Source organism: Gopherus flavomarginatus, chromosome 9 (assembly GCF_025201925.1).
Source record: "Gopherus flavomarginatus isolate rGopFla2 chromosome 9, rGopFla2.mat.asm, whole genome shotgun sequence".
Taxonomy (NCBI): domain Eukaryota; kingdom Metazoa; phylum Chordata; order Testudines; family Testudinidae; genus Gopherus; species Gopherus flavomarginatus.
The window spans coordinates 22,229,218-22,245,779 of NC_066625.1; the positions used below are offsets into that span (position 1 = coordinate 22,229,218).

Here is a 16,562-nt window from a genome sequence, read left to right on the forward strand (position 1 = left end):
CCCGAACATAACATAGGAAAAGGAGGAAGCAAATAAAGAGCACTAGTTGTATTCTCACCTTTCTTTATTTCCCTCATTTTTTTCATTAATATTTTTCATTTTTAACTCATCTTTTATTTTATCTTTTCTACTGGCCACCATCTCTGTGTCTCTTTCTATCTATATATGACCCTAGAAATACTACTACTTCTTGAACACCAGATTTCATTCATCATACTGCCAAGCAACCCACAACTTCAGGTAACCAAACTAAAGCAGGTTTCGAGCTTTTAAAACTCTCAATATTTGTGTAGGCTGCTTTTCATGTTGATAAAATAACCGGCTTCAATTTAAGCAAAAAGTCGAGAACTATTCTTTTTAAAGGATTGTGCTGGTTAAAATCCAGTTTACTTGAAAACGAACTAGTGAGACTTCTTGGTTCCCCTCTGTATGAATGTGGTAGAGAATAGATGGAGGGAACATGACCTGCCTGCCTGCCAGTGTATGAAAGAAATCTTTGCTCATATTCTGTAATGTGGCCTCCCACCATTATATGAGAGTTGCATTTTACTTTTCTCTTTTATTGCAAGTGCCCTTCCCCTGCACTCTTAAAAGCAATGATAGGTTTGTTTAGCTGTTCCCCCCCTTCCTTGTAGTACTTTGGACACTGAACAAACGGTAAAAATATCATGGTGGTAAAAAACAAAAAATATTAGATCTAACCCTGCAGACTGCTGTTCTGTTTAAAACAAAAAAATCTGAGAAAGGTGGGATTCCTACACCTTGCACATCCTTCTCACATCACATCAACCTGAAACTTCAAGCCAGAATCCAAATATATGCATGGAATTTCCTCCACCGTCAACATGGATAAACATTCAGAAAGTGCTTTAAAAATAATGGAGGTGGCAACATTCACTTAACAGTCATTCTAACAAGAGAGAGAAAACAGATCAGTTCCTAAAGTATCCCATTCTTAGCTGATACACTGTGCAAAAATGTTTGGGTCACTTCTGAATTTAGGTGTACTTCGTAGTAGTGTATTGTGATCTCCTTGTCTGATCAGTTTGAACAGAAGGAACATATCTGCATTCCTTTTATTTGCTAAATAAATACAGGGAACATTTGTACTATTTAATTATGCAAAGTGATTAACAAAAGCAGGGAACAGGAAATTTCCCATGTAGCATAATTTACATAATCTAAGTAACCATTTCTTTGCTATCCATATATTTCACATTTCCACTGTACTTCAGAGATGACATTTGAATTAGATATTTGGGGGAGGAAAGATAATACCCAGTTAAAATCAGACAGAAAAATAGATAAACCTTTGAAAAAGATTTCCTTTCATACTGTTTTCAAGCTCTCTGTGTATTCTAGAACTGATAATGAATTAAATAATCTCAGATTCATTGCTTGCTAGTATCTGTAATTATTGGATCCTTTTTAATGGAATTTAGAGACACTTGTTTGCCTAGATTACTTTGCAAATGCTTGCAGTAAAAGGGTTCAAAAAAGAACTTAGGGTTCAGAAAAGAACTAGATAAATGGAGGATGATAGGTCCATCAGTGGCTACCAGGATGGACAGGGATGGTGTCCCTTGTCTTTGTTTGCAAGAAGCTGGGAATGGGCAACAGGGGATGGCTCACTTGATGATTACCTGTTCTGTTCATACCCTCTGGCGCACCTGGCATTGGCCACTGTCGGAAGACAGGATACTGGGCTAGATGGACCTTTGGTCTGACCCTTATGGCCGTTCTTATGTTGCTGCACTGGAATGTGAAGAACCCAGTTTGCTCTTCCTAGGTTCCAAGAGTGAAATTCTGGCTTCCTTGAAGTCAATAGCAAAACTCCCATTCACTTCAAGGAAGCCAATATTTCACTCCATGCTTTTTCCAGAATCTACAGACCCTCTGCAGTCATCTCAGAAGAATGTTTTGTCTTTAATGGTAATGGTTAACTGCAGTTGCTACTGGCTTTTTAGTACCTTTCTTCGTTCCAGATAGTTAACTTGTATAAATCATCATAACTCTATTGAAGTCAGTCAGTGGGGCTATGACAGTCTTCGTCAGCAGAGTATCTGGCCCTGGTTTCCAAAAAAGATCACAGAAGTAATGAAGATGTTGTTTTTTATATTTATATCATTTTAAAACAGTGTAGATGTTCAGTATTAAGAAACAAAACTAATTTACTGTTTCTCATCTAAACTAGATTTTCTTGTTTTCTTGCGTTATGTATTTAAATTAGATTTTCCAAAGAAGAGGGGAAGTAAGAAAACTTGAAATACTAAAAGGAACAAAACTGGCAGATGCAACATTTTTCTAATCTATAATAAGATAACTGAATTAATGGTATTTTTTTAAATAGATTAACAAAAAATCAAATGTAGATTTGACTCAGTAGCTTCAAAATAGTACTATCCACTGTCGTGGAGAGATCAGAGCTTAATTTTAGTCTTTGTAGCTTATGTTCCTAGGTCAAAGAAGCAACATTGCTTCTCTCAGGTGCTTCATTGACTGGTCCAAAGGTAGTCTCATTCAAAAGGATGGCAGTTTCATGTGTCTGCCCTGCTCTACACTGGGGGGTGGGGATCGATCTAAGATACGCAACTTCAGCTACGAGAATAGCATAGCTGAAGTTCACGCATCTTAGATCGACTTATCTTGACTGCCGCTGCCCCCCATCCCCCGCCCCGTCGACTCTGCTTCCACCTCTCAGCAGTGGTAGAGTTCTGGATTCAACAGCAGAGCGATAAGGGATCAATTTATCGTGTCTACACTAGACACAATAAATCGATCCCTGATAGATCGATCACTAACCACCGATCTGACGGGTAGTGAAGACCTGCCCTCTAACAGTATAAATTATTAGATCTACAAGGGAAACAGATTGCCTCTTCAGAAGTAGAGGTGATTAAGATTGATCCAAATTACTCCATTAATAAGCTCCAAGGGCCTAATCAGTGTCATCTCATTACGTTGGTGTACATCAGTAATAAACCCACTGTAAAATATCGATTCCACTGTAAATATGAAAGGAATATTAAGACCATAGTGACGGTTTGCTTTTTGCCAAGGGCCGATGGAACACTTCTGCACCCTGAAGTCTTTAAACCATGATATGAGGACTTAAATGGCTCTGACATAGGTTTGATACAGGAGTGGGTGGGTGAGATTCTGTGGCCTGCATTGTGCAGGAGGTTGGACTAGATGATCATAATGGTCCCTTCTAACCTTAAAGTCTATGATTCTATGATTCTTGTTTCAAACATTTTAAAAAATCTGGTAATAGCAGACAGGTGGAGACATAATGCTGTACTTGAATTTATTTTCTCAAAAGCCTGTCTCAACCAATTTGTAAAATTTGTAGACTTAAAGAACTAAACACCAGATTACCCCATTATTTTTTTGGATTATTAATCTAACCGTTTATACCATTTAGAATAGGCCTTATTTAAATATTTTTGGATCTTTTCAAATATATTGATTTCAGTTACAACACAGAATACAAAGTGTACAGTGCTCATTTATATTTATTTTTTATTTAAAATATTTGCACTGTAAAAAACAAAAGAAATAGTATTTTTAAATTCACGTAATACAAGTACTGTAGGGCAATCTCTTTATCATGAAAGTTGAACTAACAAATGTAGAATTATGTACAAAAAATAACTGTTTTCAAAAATAAAACAATGTAAAACTTTACAGCCTACAAGTCCACTCAGTCCTACTTCTTGCTCAGACAAACAAGTTTGGCTACAATTTGCAGGAGATAGTACCGCCCACTTCTTATTTACAATGTCACCTCAAAGTGAGAACAGGCATTCACCTGGCACTGTTGTAGCCAATATCGCAAGATATTTATGTGCCAGATGTGCTAAAGATTCATATCTCCTTTCATGCTTCATTCCAACCATGCTGATGGTGGGTTCTGTTCAATAACAATCCAAAGCAGAGTGAACTGACTCATACTCATTTTCATCCTCTGAGTGAGATGCCACCAGCAGAAGGTTGATTTTTTTTTTTTTTTGGTGGTTCGGGTTCTGTAATTTCCGCATCGGAGTGTTGTTCTTTTAAGACATCTGAAAGTATGCTCCACACCTCATCCCTCTCAGATTTTGGAAGGCACTTCAGGTTCTTATACTTTGGGTCGAGTGCTGTATCTATCCTTAGAAATCTCACATTGGGACCTTCTCTGCGTTTTGTCAAATCTGCGGTGAAAGTGTTCCTAAAAAGTACATGTGCTGGATCATCATCCAAGACTGCTATAACATGAAATAACAGATGCTGGTAAAACAGAACAGGAGACATACAATTCTCCCCCAAGGAGTTCAGTCACAAATTTAATTAATGCATTATTTTTTTAATGAGCATCATCAGCATGGAAGCATGCCGTCTGGAATGGTGGCAGAAGCACAAAGGGGCATACGAATATTTAGCATATTTGGCACGTAAATACCTTGCAACACCAGCTATAAAAGTGCCATGCGAACAGCTGTTCTCACTTTCAGGTGACATTAAATAAGAAGCAGGCGGCAGTATCTCCTGTAAATGTAAACAAACTTGTTTGTCTTAGCAATTGGCTGAACAAGAAGAAGGACTAAATGGACTTATAGGCTCTAAAGTTTTACATTGTTTTGTTTTTGAGTGCAGTTATGTAACAAAAAAATCTACATGTGTAAGTTGCACTTTCACGATAAAGGGATTGCACTATTGTACTTGCATGAGGTGAATTGAAAAATACTATTTCTTTTATTATTTTTACAGTGCAAATATTTGTAATAAAAATAATATAAAGTGAGCCCTGTACAGTTTGTATTCTGTGTTGTAATAGAAATCAATATATTTGAAAATGTAGAAACACATCCAAAAATATTTAATAAATTTCAGTTGGCGTTCTATTGTTTAACAGTGCAATTAATTTTTTTGAGTTAATCGCGTGAGTTAAGTGTGATTAATCAACAGCCCTAATTTAGAAGAAAATATGTATACATAATATAATATAAAATAAATAAAATTTGGAGTTGCATTTTAAGCGCTTATAAGATCTGTCCACTGATTGGTGAAAACTAGAACAGTTTAAATACGCAACATGGAATGTTGAGACGCTTGATTCCCTCTTTCACAGTTCATTTGAACTGCAAAAATAGTTTGAGCTTTGCAAATAAACAAACAAAAGATCTTCACTATAATGTAGTTGTGTAGTCTAGAAAGGACAGTAACATTGTCTGACCTGGAATATTTCTGCATCTTTAAACATCTTGTAAAAATGCAGCTGGAAAACAACTTGCCAGATTATCAATGGAACTAATATCACTTGGACTGGAAATTAATTTTAAGTTTGACCAATTCCTAAAACAAAAGGCTATGTGTATAATATAGTCATCTGAGCATTGTTATCATGAGTGCCTCTCGCTGGATTCTTACAGCCAGTTTTGGTATCTCCACTCTTTGAGTTACTCAGTAGACCATTAGTTATGATGATTACTTGTATTAGATGTTGCCAGACTGTTGGTTTTCCTCTAGTATTAATTCTTTGTGCCATTTTGGTCCTTGGCTTCTTTGAGACAGCCAGCATGGATGCCCAATTAATATAAGTATGGTCCTGGGCTTTTTTGATGGGGGACATTTATCTACTTGGAACTGGAGACCACCAATTCATTTAAAGTAGGTTACCAGACTTCCACTAGACTTTTAGTCACCATGGATCAATAATGAATTTGAACTTAAGTCCAGTTACTTTCAAGTAAATAAGGTAGTCACTATTACCTAAATAAAATTATCCCTGCCTTTTTCTTACTCCTCTTTACACTACCAACACCTTATTTTTTCTTTTCCTATGTCTTGCAGTTCTTAGCCAGATTTCTTCCTTGTAATATTACATGTTGCTGCACTCATGAACACTTAAATGTTCAACCCAATGTCCTGCAAGTTTTTTTTATTTGCATGTAGACTTCTGATAACCCATTGTTAGTGATGGTTGGGATTTTCTGGTGCTTACACTCATACCTTCTTAATTGTATACTCTAAATTAAACGTGTAGCTTTTGCAGTGCGACTAAGATTAACTGTTTTACAGTTAATGGAAAGATTTAAGGAGGAAACAATTTTAATGGCCAGAGTGATGGGTATTAATGTAAATCTGTAATATCTCTTTTGGTTAGTGATGGCTGTAATCTAGTGCTGGATTTTCAGAACAACTCCACAGGGAGTTCAGGGTGTTTCATGAAGGTTCTGTACAAAGTACAAAATACAGAACTGAGCATTTTGGAACATTTTCACATTTGTTGTTTAAACTCACTTTATATTGGTACACTTATTTTTAAACTCAGCCAGTTGACTTTTAACATGGCCCTGACACCTGTAAAATTGCAGCAAAGAATCCTGTGGCACCTTATAGACTAACAGACATTTTGGAGCATGAGCTTTCGTGGGTGAATAAGTGGGTAGTCTATAAGGTGCCACAGGATTTTTTGCTGCTTTTACAGATCCAGACTAACACTGCTACCCCTCTGATACTTGTAAAATTGCAGTTACTTTACTATACATCATGGCAGAAACTGGAATTATTCTGAACCGTTTTCCTAACCACCACCATGATACAATGCAAAAAAGATTGCAAAATTCAAATTCAAGAAAAACATGTCTGTTTGAGGCACCTGATAGTGTACATCATTTATAGTGCATTCCTTCCTGAGATGCAAATTGTGACATGAATTAAGTTCCATATGGAGAAAATGTAATGTGTGTTGAGTGAAATGAAAACAAACCACATGAAATCAGATCAGTAAGTGAAGAGTTAGGCTCTTTATGGATAGTTAAATAAAAATACTTGAAGTAGTGCATGCCAAAAGCCATTCAAATGGTAAGTGTTAGATAGATACATGATAGCAACAACAAAACAACAGAGCACTTACAGCTAATTTCCAAAGCTCTTCAAATAGAACTTTAAAACTTCTAGTTGCAGATTTTATACTGTGTTCCATGCTCTTCTACATATACATCCAGAAGTACAAAACTGCTCCTCCACAGACTGAAACAGATGCTTATCTTCATGTTCCTTTTGAAATATAAGAATAAGAGCTCACGTTGGAACATGTGCCTGGGAATTTGCTCTTTCACTCTGTTAATTTCCTCTGACAAACTTTGCCTTTTATTACAAAAGAAAATATAAAGAATATTTTGAAAACAATGGAGTATAGTCAGGACTCTTTGAAGACTTCCTCCTGTACATGTTTCCAGGCCTTAAAGCATTAAAACATTTATGATCCCTCAGACAGATTGAGTGATGACCCAAAAGTCATCTTGCTTTCACCTAAGATGTTTGCATCTGGTAAGGATTAGCTGTTTTGACCTCATTACTTCAAACATGTCAAGTGATGATAACACTGCTGCTTAATAGCCAATTTCTTTTTAGACCAATTTCTGAACACTGAAGGACATTGCTTGATGAAGCAATGTGAAATGATTACTTTCCTAATACACTCAAACTAGCTGTTAACCTGGTGCATGTTCACTTCCAGTTAATAGAGAGAGTGCAGAAATAACACATCTGTGATGGGAAATGGGAGATCTGTTCTTTATTGTTGTCTTGACATATCTCCTTTAAGAAATAGAGAAGTGGCAACCAGTCCACAATTAAAACCTGTTAAATTAGAAAACATGACAAGAAAGTGAAGGACGTTGTTTGCCTTTTCCTCCCCCTGCTTCCCCACCCCAAATAGAGCTATTGTAAAAACGAGGAGTCCACTAAGCTGCATATTTCATATGGTTTGCAACCCTTTCAATTTGCAGCTCACTGTCAATATGAGAATGGGTAATTGACTGTGTGGCAGTGGGACTGTTCTAGTTCAAGTAACAGTGTTTGCTTGAGAGACAACAGTTTGATTCCTAGTATCAGTGAAATGGCAGGGTTTGTTTGGTTTGGGGTGGGTTTTTTTTTTCTCAGTAGTACTAATAAAAAGCCATACTCTGAAGGGAAGAAAAGAAGAAATGTTGACTGGCTAGGTCAGGGAATTACATAGGACTACCACTTTAAATTTAGTTTCTTGTGCCATTGACCTCTGATGGCTGTAGACTTTGTTCCATGCAGGTAGGATGCTGTTTGCATTTGACCTTGCATTATTAAGAAAACCTCGAATATGGTCAGTTCTGTACAATTCCATTCATTGAGAGTTGGCTGTAGTATCATTGCCTAGAGAAGTATAATCATGGGTACTGATACTGTTGCATGTTTTAGGATTTAAAATGCTGAATAAGGAAAATTAGTAGTGCAGTTACTCAAAATATGTTTTATTTTAGCTTTTTTGCAAGTATATTGTTCACAGGTAACCTCCTTCCCTAGAAAAAACATAGATATGTTACCACACAGCACTTCCTAATCAAACTTACTTTATTCTTAAGGTTAAAAGCTTTACAGAAAAACATGTTAAAAACGATAAAAGACCCTGTATATATGCTAATAAGCTTACCAGAATTAACCTTCACATGGACTCTGGCAGGAGCAGTCCTTCAGCTCTACCCAAGGGGAGCCCTTGTGGTTACCTATTCATCACCGCTTCAGCTCAGAACAAGCACCCAGTCCCTTCCAACCACACACTGAGAATGTCTGAGCCCAAGGCCCATTCTAAAACCAGGCTATTTATTTAAAATCCCTTTCTTTGTCCATTGGTCCCAGGAGAATGTAGTTTGAATTAATAAATGTGCACCTTTCCAGTGGGTGGCTTCAGAGGGCTGATAGCAGAGGAAGTACATTAGCATCTTCCCATAGGTGCTGACTACATGGGTGCTCTCCCCCATAGGTGCTGACTACAGGGCTGGAGCACCCACAGGCAGCCCTCCCTCCCCCATCAGCTGTTCCGCAGCGTGCAGGAGGCACTGGGTGGGGAGGAGTGAGGGCGGGGTGCACTTGAGGTAGGAGACAGAATAGGGTGGGAAGAGGCTGGGTGGTGGTGGGGAGTTGGCAGGGGTGGAGTGGGGGCAGGGGCAGAACCAGGGGAGTCACCCCCTGGCACATTAGAAAATCATCACCTCTGCATCTCCCTCTCTGCTAGAGAAATACTTACAATGCCACAATAACACATACACTTTGTATTCTTAATACAATGTACCCCAAAGGTATTAATCCTGATTCAGTAAGGTTTACGTTAATTCAATAAGGTTCATTCTGTATATTGTAGGAAATTGTCAGTCTGTCACCCCACAAGAATTGGCAGAGAGATTCAGGTAGATATAATATCTTAGAACTACCTTTCTCATTTTGTGAAATGAACTACATTTCAAGTTGATGGTTCCCAGTGTCCCTTTCAGTTGTAAACAAACTGGAGGGAATTTAAAGAACTACAGCTGAGGTCTCCAAAGGTCATAAAAACTAATTGATGTGGACACAGTGGCAAAACGAGGATAGACGCATGCATGGAATTAAGCGACAGGCCACAACTTTTATGAAACTTTAACACAGAGGAGGGGTGCTACCCAGGCATGTAATTGGTTCCAGTGCAGGAGTTACAGGGCTCCTTACCATATAACCCATAATGTGGCTAGGCTCCCCTCAGCCTATACACCAGGACTCAGCTCTCTCTGAGTCCTAGCACCCTCCCTGGTTCAAGGGAGACAGAGGGTGGAGCAGGGTGGGGACCTTAGCTCACAAGGGCCATAGTCTGACCTCAGCTCACGAAGGACGCAGGGTCTCAACCTAAGCCCAACACCCATCACCGAAATCTCAGGTCTTTTACCTCTGGGAACTTTTCATTTTATTCTCTTAACTATCCTGGGAACCAGCCACAGGGGCCACCACTGACTAGCTTGGTCATTTCCACCCAACTATGCTGCATAGAGTCACAACCCCTGCCCAGTCCATGTTTCCACATGCTGTAGCAGCATGTCAGAACTTCCATCTGACAGATGTACCCCATCATCCCTTCTCACTGATTGTAAGCGACATCCTTATGCTGTATCACTGAACACTCTTTCTCCAGGAATATCTTGGTGACCCCCTTATTTACTTTCTTTTTGGCGTTGTCCAGATGGGTTGGGTCTGCTCCCAAACCTGGCCTATCAGTGAGTGCAGAAGAGGCATGAGCTGATCCCACTGCATGCCTCTTCTGAATGCAAACAGTTTCAGCCCTGAGATCTAGCTGCCATCCTGGGTGCCCTCTTGTTGACCCAGTTCACTACAAGGTGCTCACAAATCTAAATGTTTACACTCTGGGTAGCTGCTGAAACAAACAAACATAGTGAGTTAATTACATTTTGCCGTTCCCTGCCGTCTTTTCATTGGTGTGGATGTAAGTCCTGTAAAACTTGATTTCCAGTGCCCTATTGCCTGTACTTGCCACGGGCCAAAACCTTTTGCAGCTGCTAATGTTGCCGCCCTGATCCTGGAAGAATGACTACCAAATTTACTCGCAATACCACAAAGCTTTTCTCAATTCTATGCTGAATTGATGCCTTGTCAGGAAGCTGCCATCAGCATGTATAAATAGCGAGCCTAGCTGCAGGCCCTGAATTTTTCATGATGCTTTTATCGCCTTTACAGGGCACAAATGCTTCTCTGCACATTTCTTCAATGCTACATTAGCCCCTCTCCCCTTCTGGCCTGTTAGGGAGTACCTTAAGCACAGAAACACCAGTCCTTGCAGATAGCTGTATGTCAGTTACATTTAATGCACGCTGGGACCTGTCGGCAGCTGCTATAGGCACCAGTTCACCCACTGTCAAAGTGCAAGAGAAGGCAACAACAAATGCCACCTTAAATAACATGGTCTCCCGCTTGCAGTCCCAGACAGAGCCTTTGACAGCTCTGTCAGGGTTTCCAGTGTTATGAGTAACCTGTCCTCCCTCTGGTGCACTCGCTAGCCAGAGATAATGGAGGGAGCCCACCTGTGGTGGGTCACAGGCACCACATATTGTGCCATCTGGTGTGTGGGTATGGGCCACCCACAGTGCAGCCCTTCTGGTACCCTAAATTCCATGGACTCTGAAAGGCTTATAGGCCCTCAGAGTCCACAGGACAACCGAGTCTTCGACTAGCCTCACAGCTGTCCTGAGCCATGGTCCCAGAATTGTTGGAGCATTGCTCGCGGATCCCTGCTGGCCAGTGGCAAGTTTCTGAAATCTGTTGTCCTGAAATTGACAGGGGATTGGCGGGACACATTATTCATTTCTGGAACATGCACTGCATGAAAAAGGATGTTAAACTGCAGGCAGTGTAAAATGAAGGCTCTCACCAGCCTTGTTACCCAAGCAGTCTTTGCCAACTGTCTGTGTTTGTTTACAACTCAAAGGGACACTGGGACACCATCAACTTGAAATGTAGTTCATTTCACAAAATGAGAAAGGTAGTTCTGAGATATATCTATATAAGCCTGTATTCCCCCTTCACCTCTTCAGCATCACACTCAGGGAAGATGAGCAGTTCTGACACTGGACTGTGTGGAAGGGACCTGCCACTCTCCCTCCTGCCACCTCCAGTGTGATCTCTGCCCTGTCTATATGCTCAAAGCCTTTAGTGGACTTCAAGTTGTCTATCCAAGAGTGGCACCTCACTCTCTCATTTGGGATTTGATAATCAGCCGAAAATCCGTTCCATAAATAAGCTACATCTTTCCCCCACCCCCAGGATAGTTCAATAACAAATTCCATAGCATTGTATTTTAATTGAGAAGGATCCTGTTCCATTATTACTACCTCTCCCTGTAGTAACTCCTGAAGTACTGAGACCTGGAAAAACCCCTTTCCTACAACCTTGTTGGAACTGCCCTTGACCCCTGAAACAGGAGAGTGTGCTATGCCTACAGCAGTGTTTGTATCTGCCTGGGGTATGAAAACATTTCCCATCATTAATGCAAAGTACACATTGGCTTTTATACCCATATTTTGAAAATGAGGTTTTTGGCACTGACAGCTCGCTGTCTGTGAATGCCAGCTAGGCAGGGCGATAAGGAATCATACCTTCAGCCACAAGTGTCTGGTCTGTTTTACCCCAGGGTCAATCAGGCTCCTCTGCCGCCCTCTGTCTAAATTCTCTGTCATACCTTAATCATTCTACCCCACCACAGACTTGAAGAAGGAGAGACACTTCTTGGGGCTCCTCACACAAATTATACTCACATAAATGTGGAAGGCTGCCAAACAGTTCAAGAGTTTGAGTCACCTTAGGTCTGCAGAGTTTGTCCTCACTTTTTTTTTTTTTTTTTTTTGGTATGTTATTTGCCTCTCCTCTGTCTGCTCTTCCCTGAACATCAAGGTAAATAAATTCACAAATTCCCTTTCCAACCTTTTCTTTAGGCCCTTTAGACAGATGATTCCTGAGTAGGTGATTGGATCCCACATAACCTGTAGGGCTTTAGCAGCTGTGTCACCTGCCTATGTTTCATTAGGAATAACGCTACTTGATGCAGGGGATGCTCCGTTAGCTGCTCCGTTTTCCTTTGTGGGATATTAGCTCCCCCCCACTAACTTGTGAGTGTCACCCCCTCCTCTGAGAGTGGCCCACACTTGTCAGGCAGGCTGCCCAACCTATGGGCCACTAATACTGGTGATTTTAGCAGGTCACACCATGTCCCTTGGGGTGGGTGTCCAAGTGAGGAGGGACCTGAGCTATCACCCTTGCCCCAAGTTCCAAGGTGCACAGTCCCCTCCATCAGTATCCATGAGCCTCTGGGGAACCCACCACGCCATCCTAAGGATGCCTGTTGGACTTTTGGCAGGTTATGGGAGTGAGGCACTGCATCATCCTTGTCCATTTCAATGAGGCTTGGACCCTCACTTTCTGCAAATGCAGAGTCTGAATCTATGACCTAGACCTCCTGTATGAGGGTTCAGGACCTCATTTGGGAGGAATGCATTCCTCAGACTCACCACCATCTGCGAAGTGAACTGTCCCTGCTGAGGTCCTGACTCCTGCCCAGCTGTTCTCCTCCTCTTGTGACTCTTCTGCACATGCTGCATGTCATTGAGCCTCAGTTGATCTCCCTTCCTGTGAAGACTGAGCACATCCTTCCTTCACGGGAGCTGCACTCCCAAGCCCACTATTCCCCAGCAAAGCTGCTGGAACAGTTGACACTTGTGCTGGGAGCTGGAGAATGCTGACCAGTCAGCACCTATCTCCCCCAGCTGGCCAATGGGTGCCAGAAATTCCCAGGGGGAGGAAATACCTATTGTCCCTTGGCGAGTGTCTCTCTCGGACGACCTGCCAAAAGCCTCCCTAGGACTGCCCCTTTATGGCTGGCCCCATCAAGTTCCCCCACCCGTTGATGCATGTGGATGGCATTTTGTAGAGCATGGCTGGGAGACAATGGCTACGCAAAGGAAGGAAAATAATTATTTATCATATTACAAGGGATATAAATCAGGGGGAACAGGATGAAACTAAGAGGGTGAAAATGTAGGCTGAATATCAGGAAAAACTACCAGACAGTGACATTTATGGTACCATATAAAGGCTTAATCTTTTGCTGCTACCTTCAGTGAGAGCTGGAGAAAGTCCCAAGATTGTAGAATATTCTCTGAAGGGAAGCAGCAGAAAGTCCCATCATTAGAGATGTGTAAATCTAGACTAAGAATTCACTAGAATATACAATATGGCCTAGTTAATCTTTTTCTAATATCTTTAATTCTCTGTGTGTGTGTGAGAGAGAGAACTGGTCAATCTTTGTTTTATTTATTTTTTCACATGTTTTTGTGATGTGTTCTGGAAGGGTTCAGGTGCTGGATTTTAATGAATGTTTCTTTGTTTTTCAGCAGTATCTCTCATTAACCTCTGCAGTCCCTGAATTCCTAAAGCCTGCCCCCACCACTGAGCAGCACACTACACACTCTACAACTACTGCTACCACTCTGACCACAAATACTCTATCTGCAGCAAAGCCTGGGCCAACTTTGGTAAAGGTAGGTTATAATGAAGGCATTTGATGACTTTGCTTTAAATCTGCTCTCTCTAATCCTGTATATAATGAAATTGAATATATCATAGTGTTATAGTGCTTTTATCTATGTATATAAAATATCCTGCAGTGTTCAGTTGAATATACAGTGAAGTCAGCTGAAAACTGGCATACTGTGTCAGATTTGCCATTCGTAATTTGCAGGCTCTGCAAATGCTTTATGAGCCATCTGTATATTGTAGATGTAGATAGACCCAGCAAAATTCTGCACACTGAATCATGTAATAGGATTCATACTACATTTGAAGTACAAAAGAAAATGCAAAATGAGACAAAGACTGCAAGTACTTGCAAAATTGCCTTGATACTTTGTATTTTTTATTGGTGAAATTCATCCCTCCCAGCACAGAGTCCAGCTAATCTGGCTTTGTGTGGGGGACTAAATGGGAACAAGGAAATTGCATTCACACCCCGACCCACAAACAGGCCATAGGGCTGCAGTGCATTCTCTCCCCAGCTATTTTCGAAGCCTGTGGACTGAATTAGTAGAAATTGTGCCGCCATGCTGCCTTGGTTTTAGACCACCGGATCCTCACAAGTAAGAATCCGCTAGGCCCGTTCATAGTAGCCCCTTCTGCACTAACATATTTGGAGCTAGCATGGAGCTTTTGCACAAATTTAGGTGTCCCTGTGTGTAAATGTCTACAGTTCTTGCCTCTTGGAGCCTCTGAAGGTGTTGTGGAAGGCAGTATAGACACCCTACGCATCAGGATGAACTTCACTGTCTTATACTTTTTATAAGGGATGTGCTGTGTTATTGTATTATACTGGTATACTTTTGGAGGATATTCACTGAAATTCATTCACCAACTCACTTATAATGCAAAACCTTAACAACTTCAAACACCCCAAAATGCATGATTGTCAGGAATCAGGGCCAGTAGCAGAGCCAGTCTCCGGACAACCTAGTTGAGTGCAGCCAGCCCGTAGTAGGGTGCCTGCTTGGCTACACTGCCTGATTGGAAGAGTCCGCAGACTGACTCTTAAGCCTGGTAGCAGCAGCAGTTCAGCAGCCACTCAAAGCATTTTCCCATGGCTGCAATAGGTCCAGCCTACTTGTTTCCAGCCAAGTTCCCACTCTTGTCTCCAGACTTGCCTCGCTCCAGGTAACCTGGTCCTGACACTTGGCTCCAGTTACTGACTTTGGTTTTGATCCTTTTCTCTGGTGTGTGGCCTCTAACACTGGTTCTGACCCTTGGTTCCAATTCCTGACTACTGACTCCTGCTCTAACCACTAGGCCCAACTCCTGGATCTGTTCTAATCACTGGGGATGACTGCCCATATCCTGGTCACTGATCATTAGTGCACATATGTCAACACAGAATTTCCCCTTTCAGGATTTTTGTGCTGTATATCTGTCTCCAGTTTTTCACTGGAAGTAGCTTCCAAGAGTTCACTTAAAGAGAATGCCCTGTCCAAAATGAAGTTTTTTTTACTGGAGGCACAAGGACCCTCCAGTGAGGGTATAGCTGAAAATAAACCTATTTTAAGAAGTATAAATCCAACTGCAAATAATTAAAGATGTTCAGAAATCCATCTCCTACATTTAAATGAAAGGGGAACAGTTAGTAATATTCCCAAGTCATGTGCCCTTTGGAGCAGTCTTCCAACCAGGAACTGATAATTACTGATTCTTTTGAATGCATTATATACTGCACACTCACAATTGCATCTCAACCCTGCTCGGAGATTTGGAATTTGTTTTAGTTCTCTCCTCAGAGATGAGCTTCCTTGAGGTAAAAAAGAAAAATTATATCCCAGGATATCTGTGGATATGTTTTATTCCAGAATCACATTTTGCGTACTGTTATGAGGAAGAAATATCGGCAAATACCTGCCTCAGCCAGGTTTGGTGTGCTGCCAGCTGGATCAGTAATCTCCAAAGGAATGAAGATTAGGGCATCCCTTGCAAGCTGAGATAGTCATTTTATGAAACATTTCTGTAGGGTAATTGAAAAACAGCATTTCAATCAGTGGTGACAACTGTAAGTTTAGTTTGTAGTTATACTAACTAAGCATCTTAGAAACACAGTTTTATTTATATATATATATATATATATATATATATATATATATATATATATATATATCACACACACACACACACGCACACACTGTGTGTGTGTATATATATATATGCACACAGTGTGTGTGTGTGTGTATATATATATGCACACAGTGTGTGTGTGTGTGTATATATATATGCACACAGTGTGTGTGTGTGTGTATATATATATGCACACAGTGTGTGTGTGTGTGTATATATATATGCACACACACTGTGACAAAGTTCCTCCTCTACCTTGGTGGGTCCTGCGCTTATTGGCAGACTTGCTCACCTCAGTGATCTTCCCTACAGTCTGGACCAACTCCTTGTGTCTGATCAGGAGTTGGGAGGTTTGGGGGGAACCCGGGCCCATCCTCTACTCTGGGTTCCAGCCCAGGGCCCTGTGGATTGCAGCTGTCTATAGTGCCTCTTGTAACAGCGGCATGAAAGCTACATCTCCCTGGGCTACTTCCCCATGGCCTCCTCCAAACACCTTCTTTATCCTCACCACAGGACCTTCCTCCTGGTGTCTGATAACGCTTGTACTCCGTAGTCCTCCAGCAGCACAGCCTCTCACTCTCAGGTCC

General features: G+C 41.0%; 1 protein-coding gene across 12 annotated transcripts in view; it reads left to right on the forward strand.

Annotated features, from left to right (window-relative positions):
- The window catches only part of MRTFB (myocardin related transcription factor B), a 435,216-nt gene that overhangs the window by 389,091 nt on the left and 29,563 nt on the right, over positions 1 to 16,562 (forward strand). For 10 of the 12 annotated variants that reach the window (XM_050967702.1, XM_050967692.1, XM_050967690.1 and 7 more), the window contains one exon: positions 13,725 to 13,871. In XM_050967702.1, the coding sequence (XP_050823659.1) occupies positions 13,725 to 13,871 (147 nt within the window). The remainder of the gene's footprint in view (positions 1 to 13,724; positions 13,872 to 16,562) is intronic. The other 2 variants (XM_050967695.1, XM_050967696.1) reach the window with 1 other exon arrangement.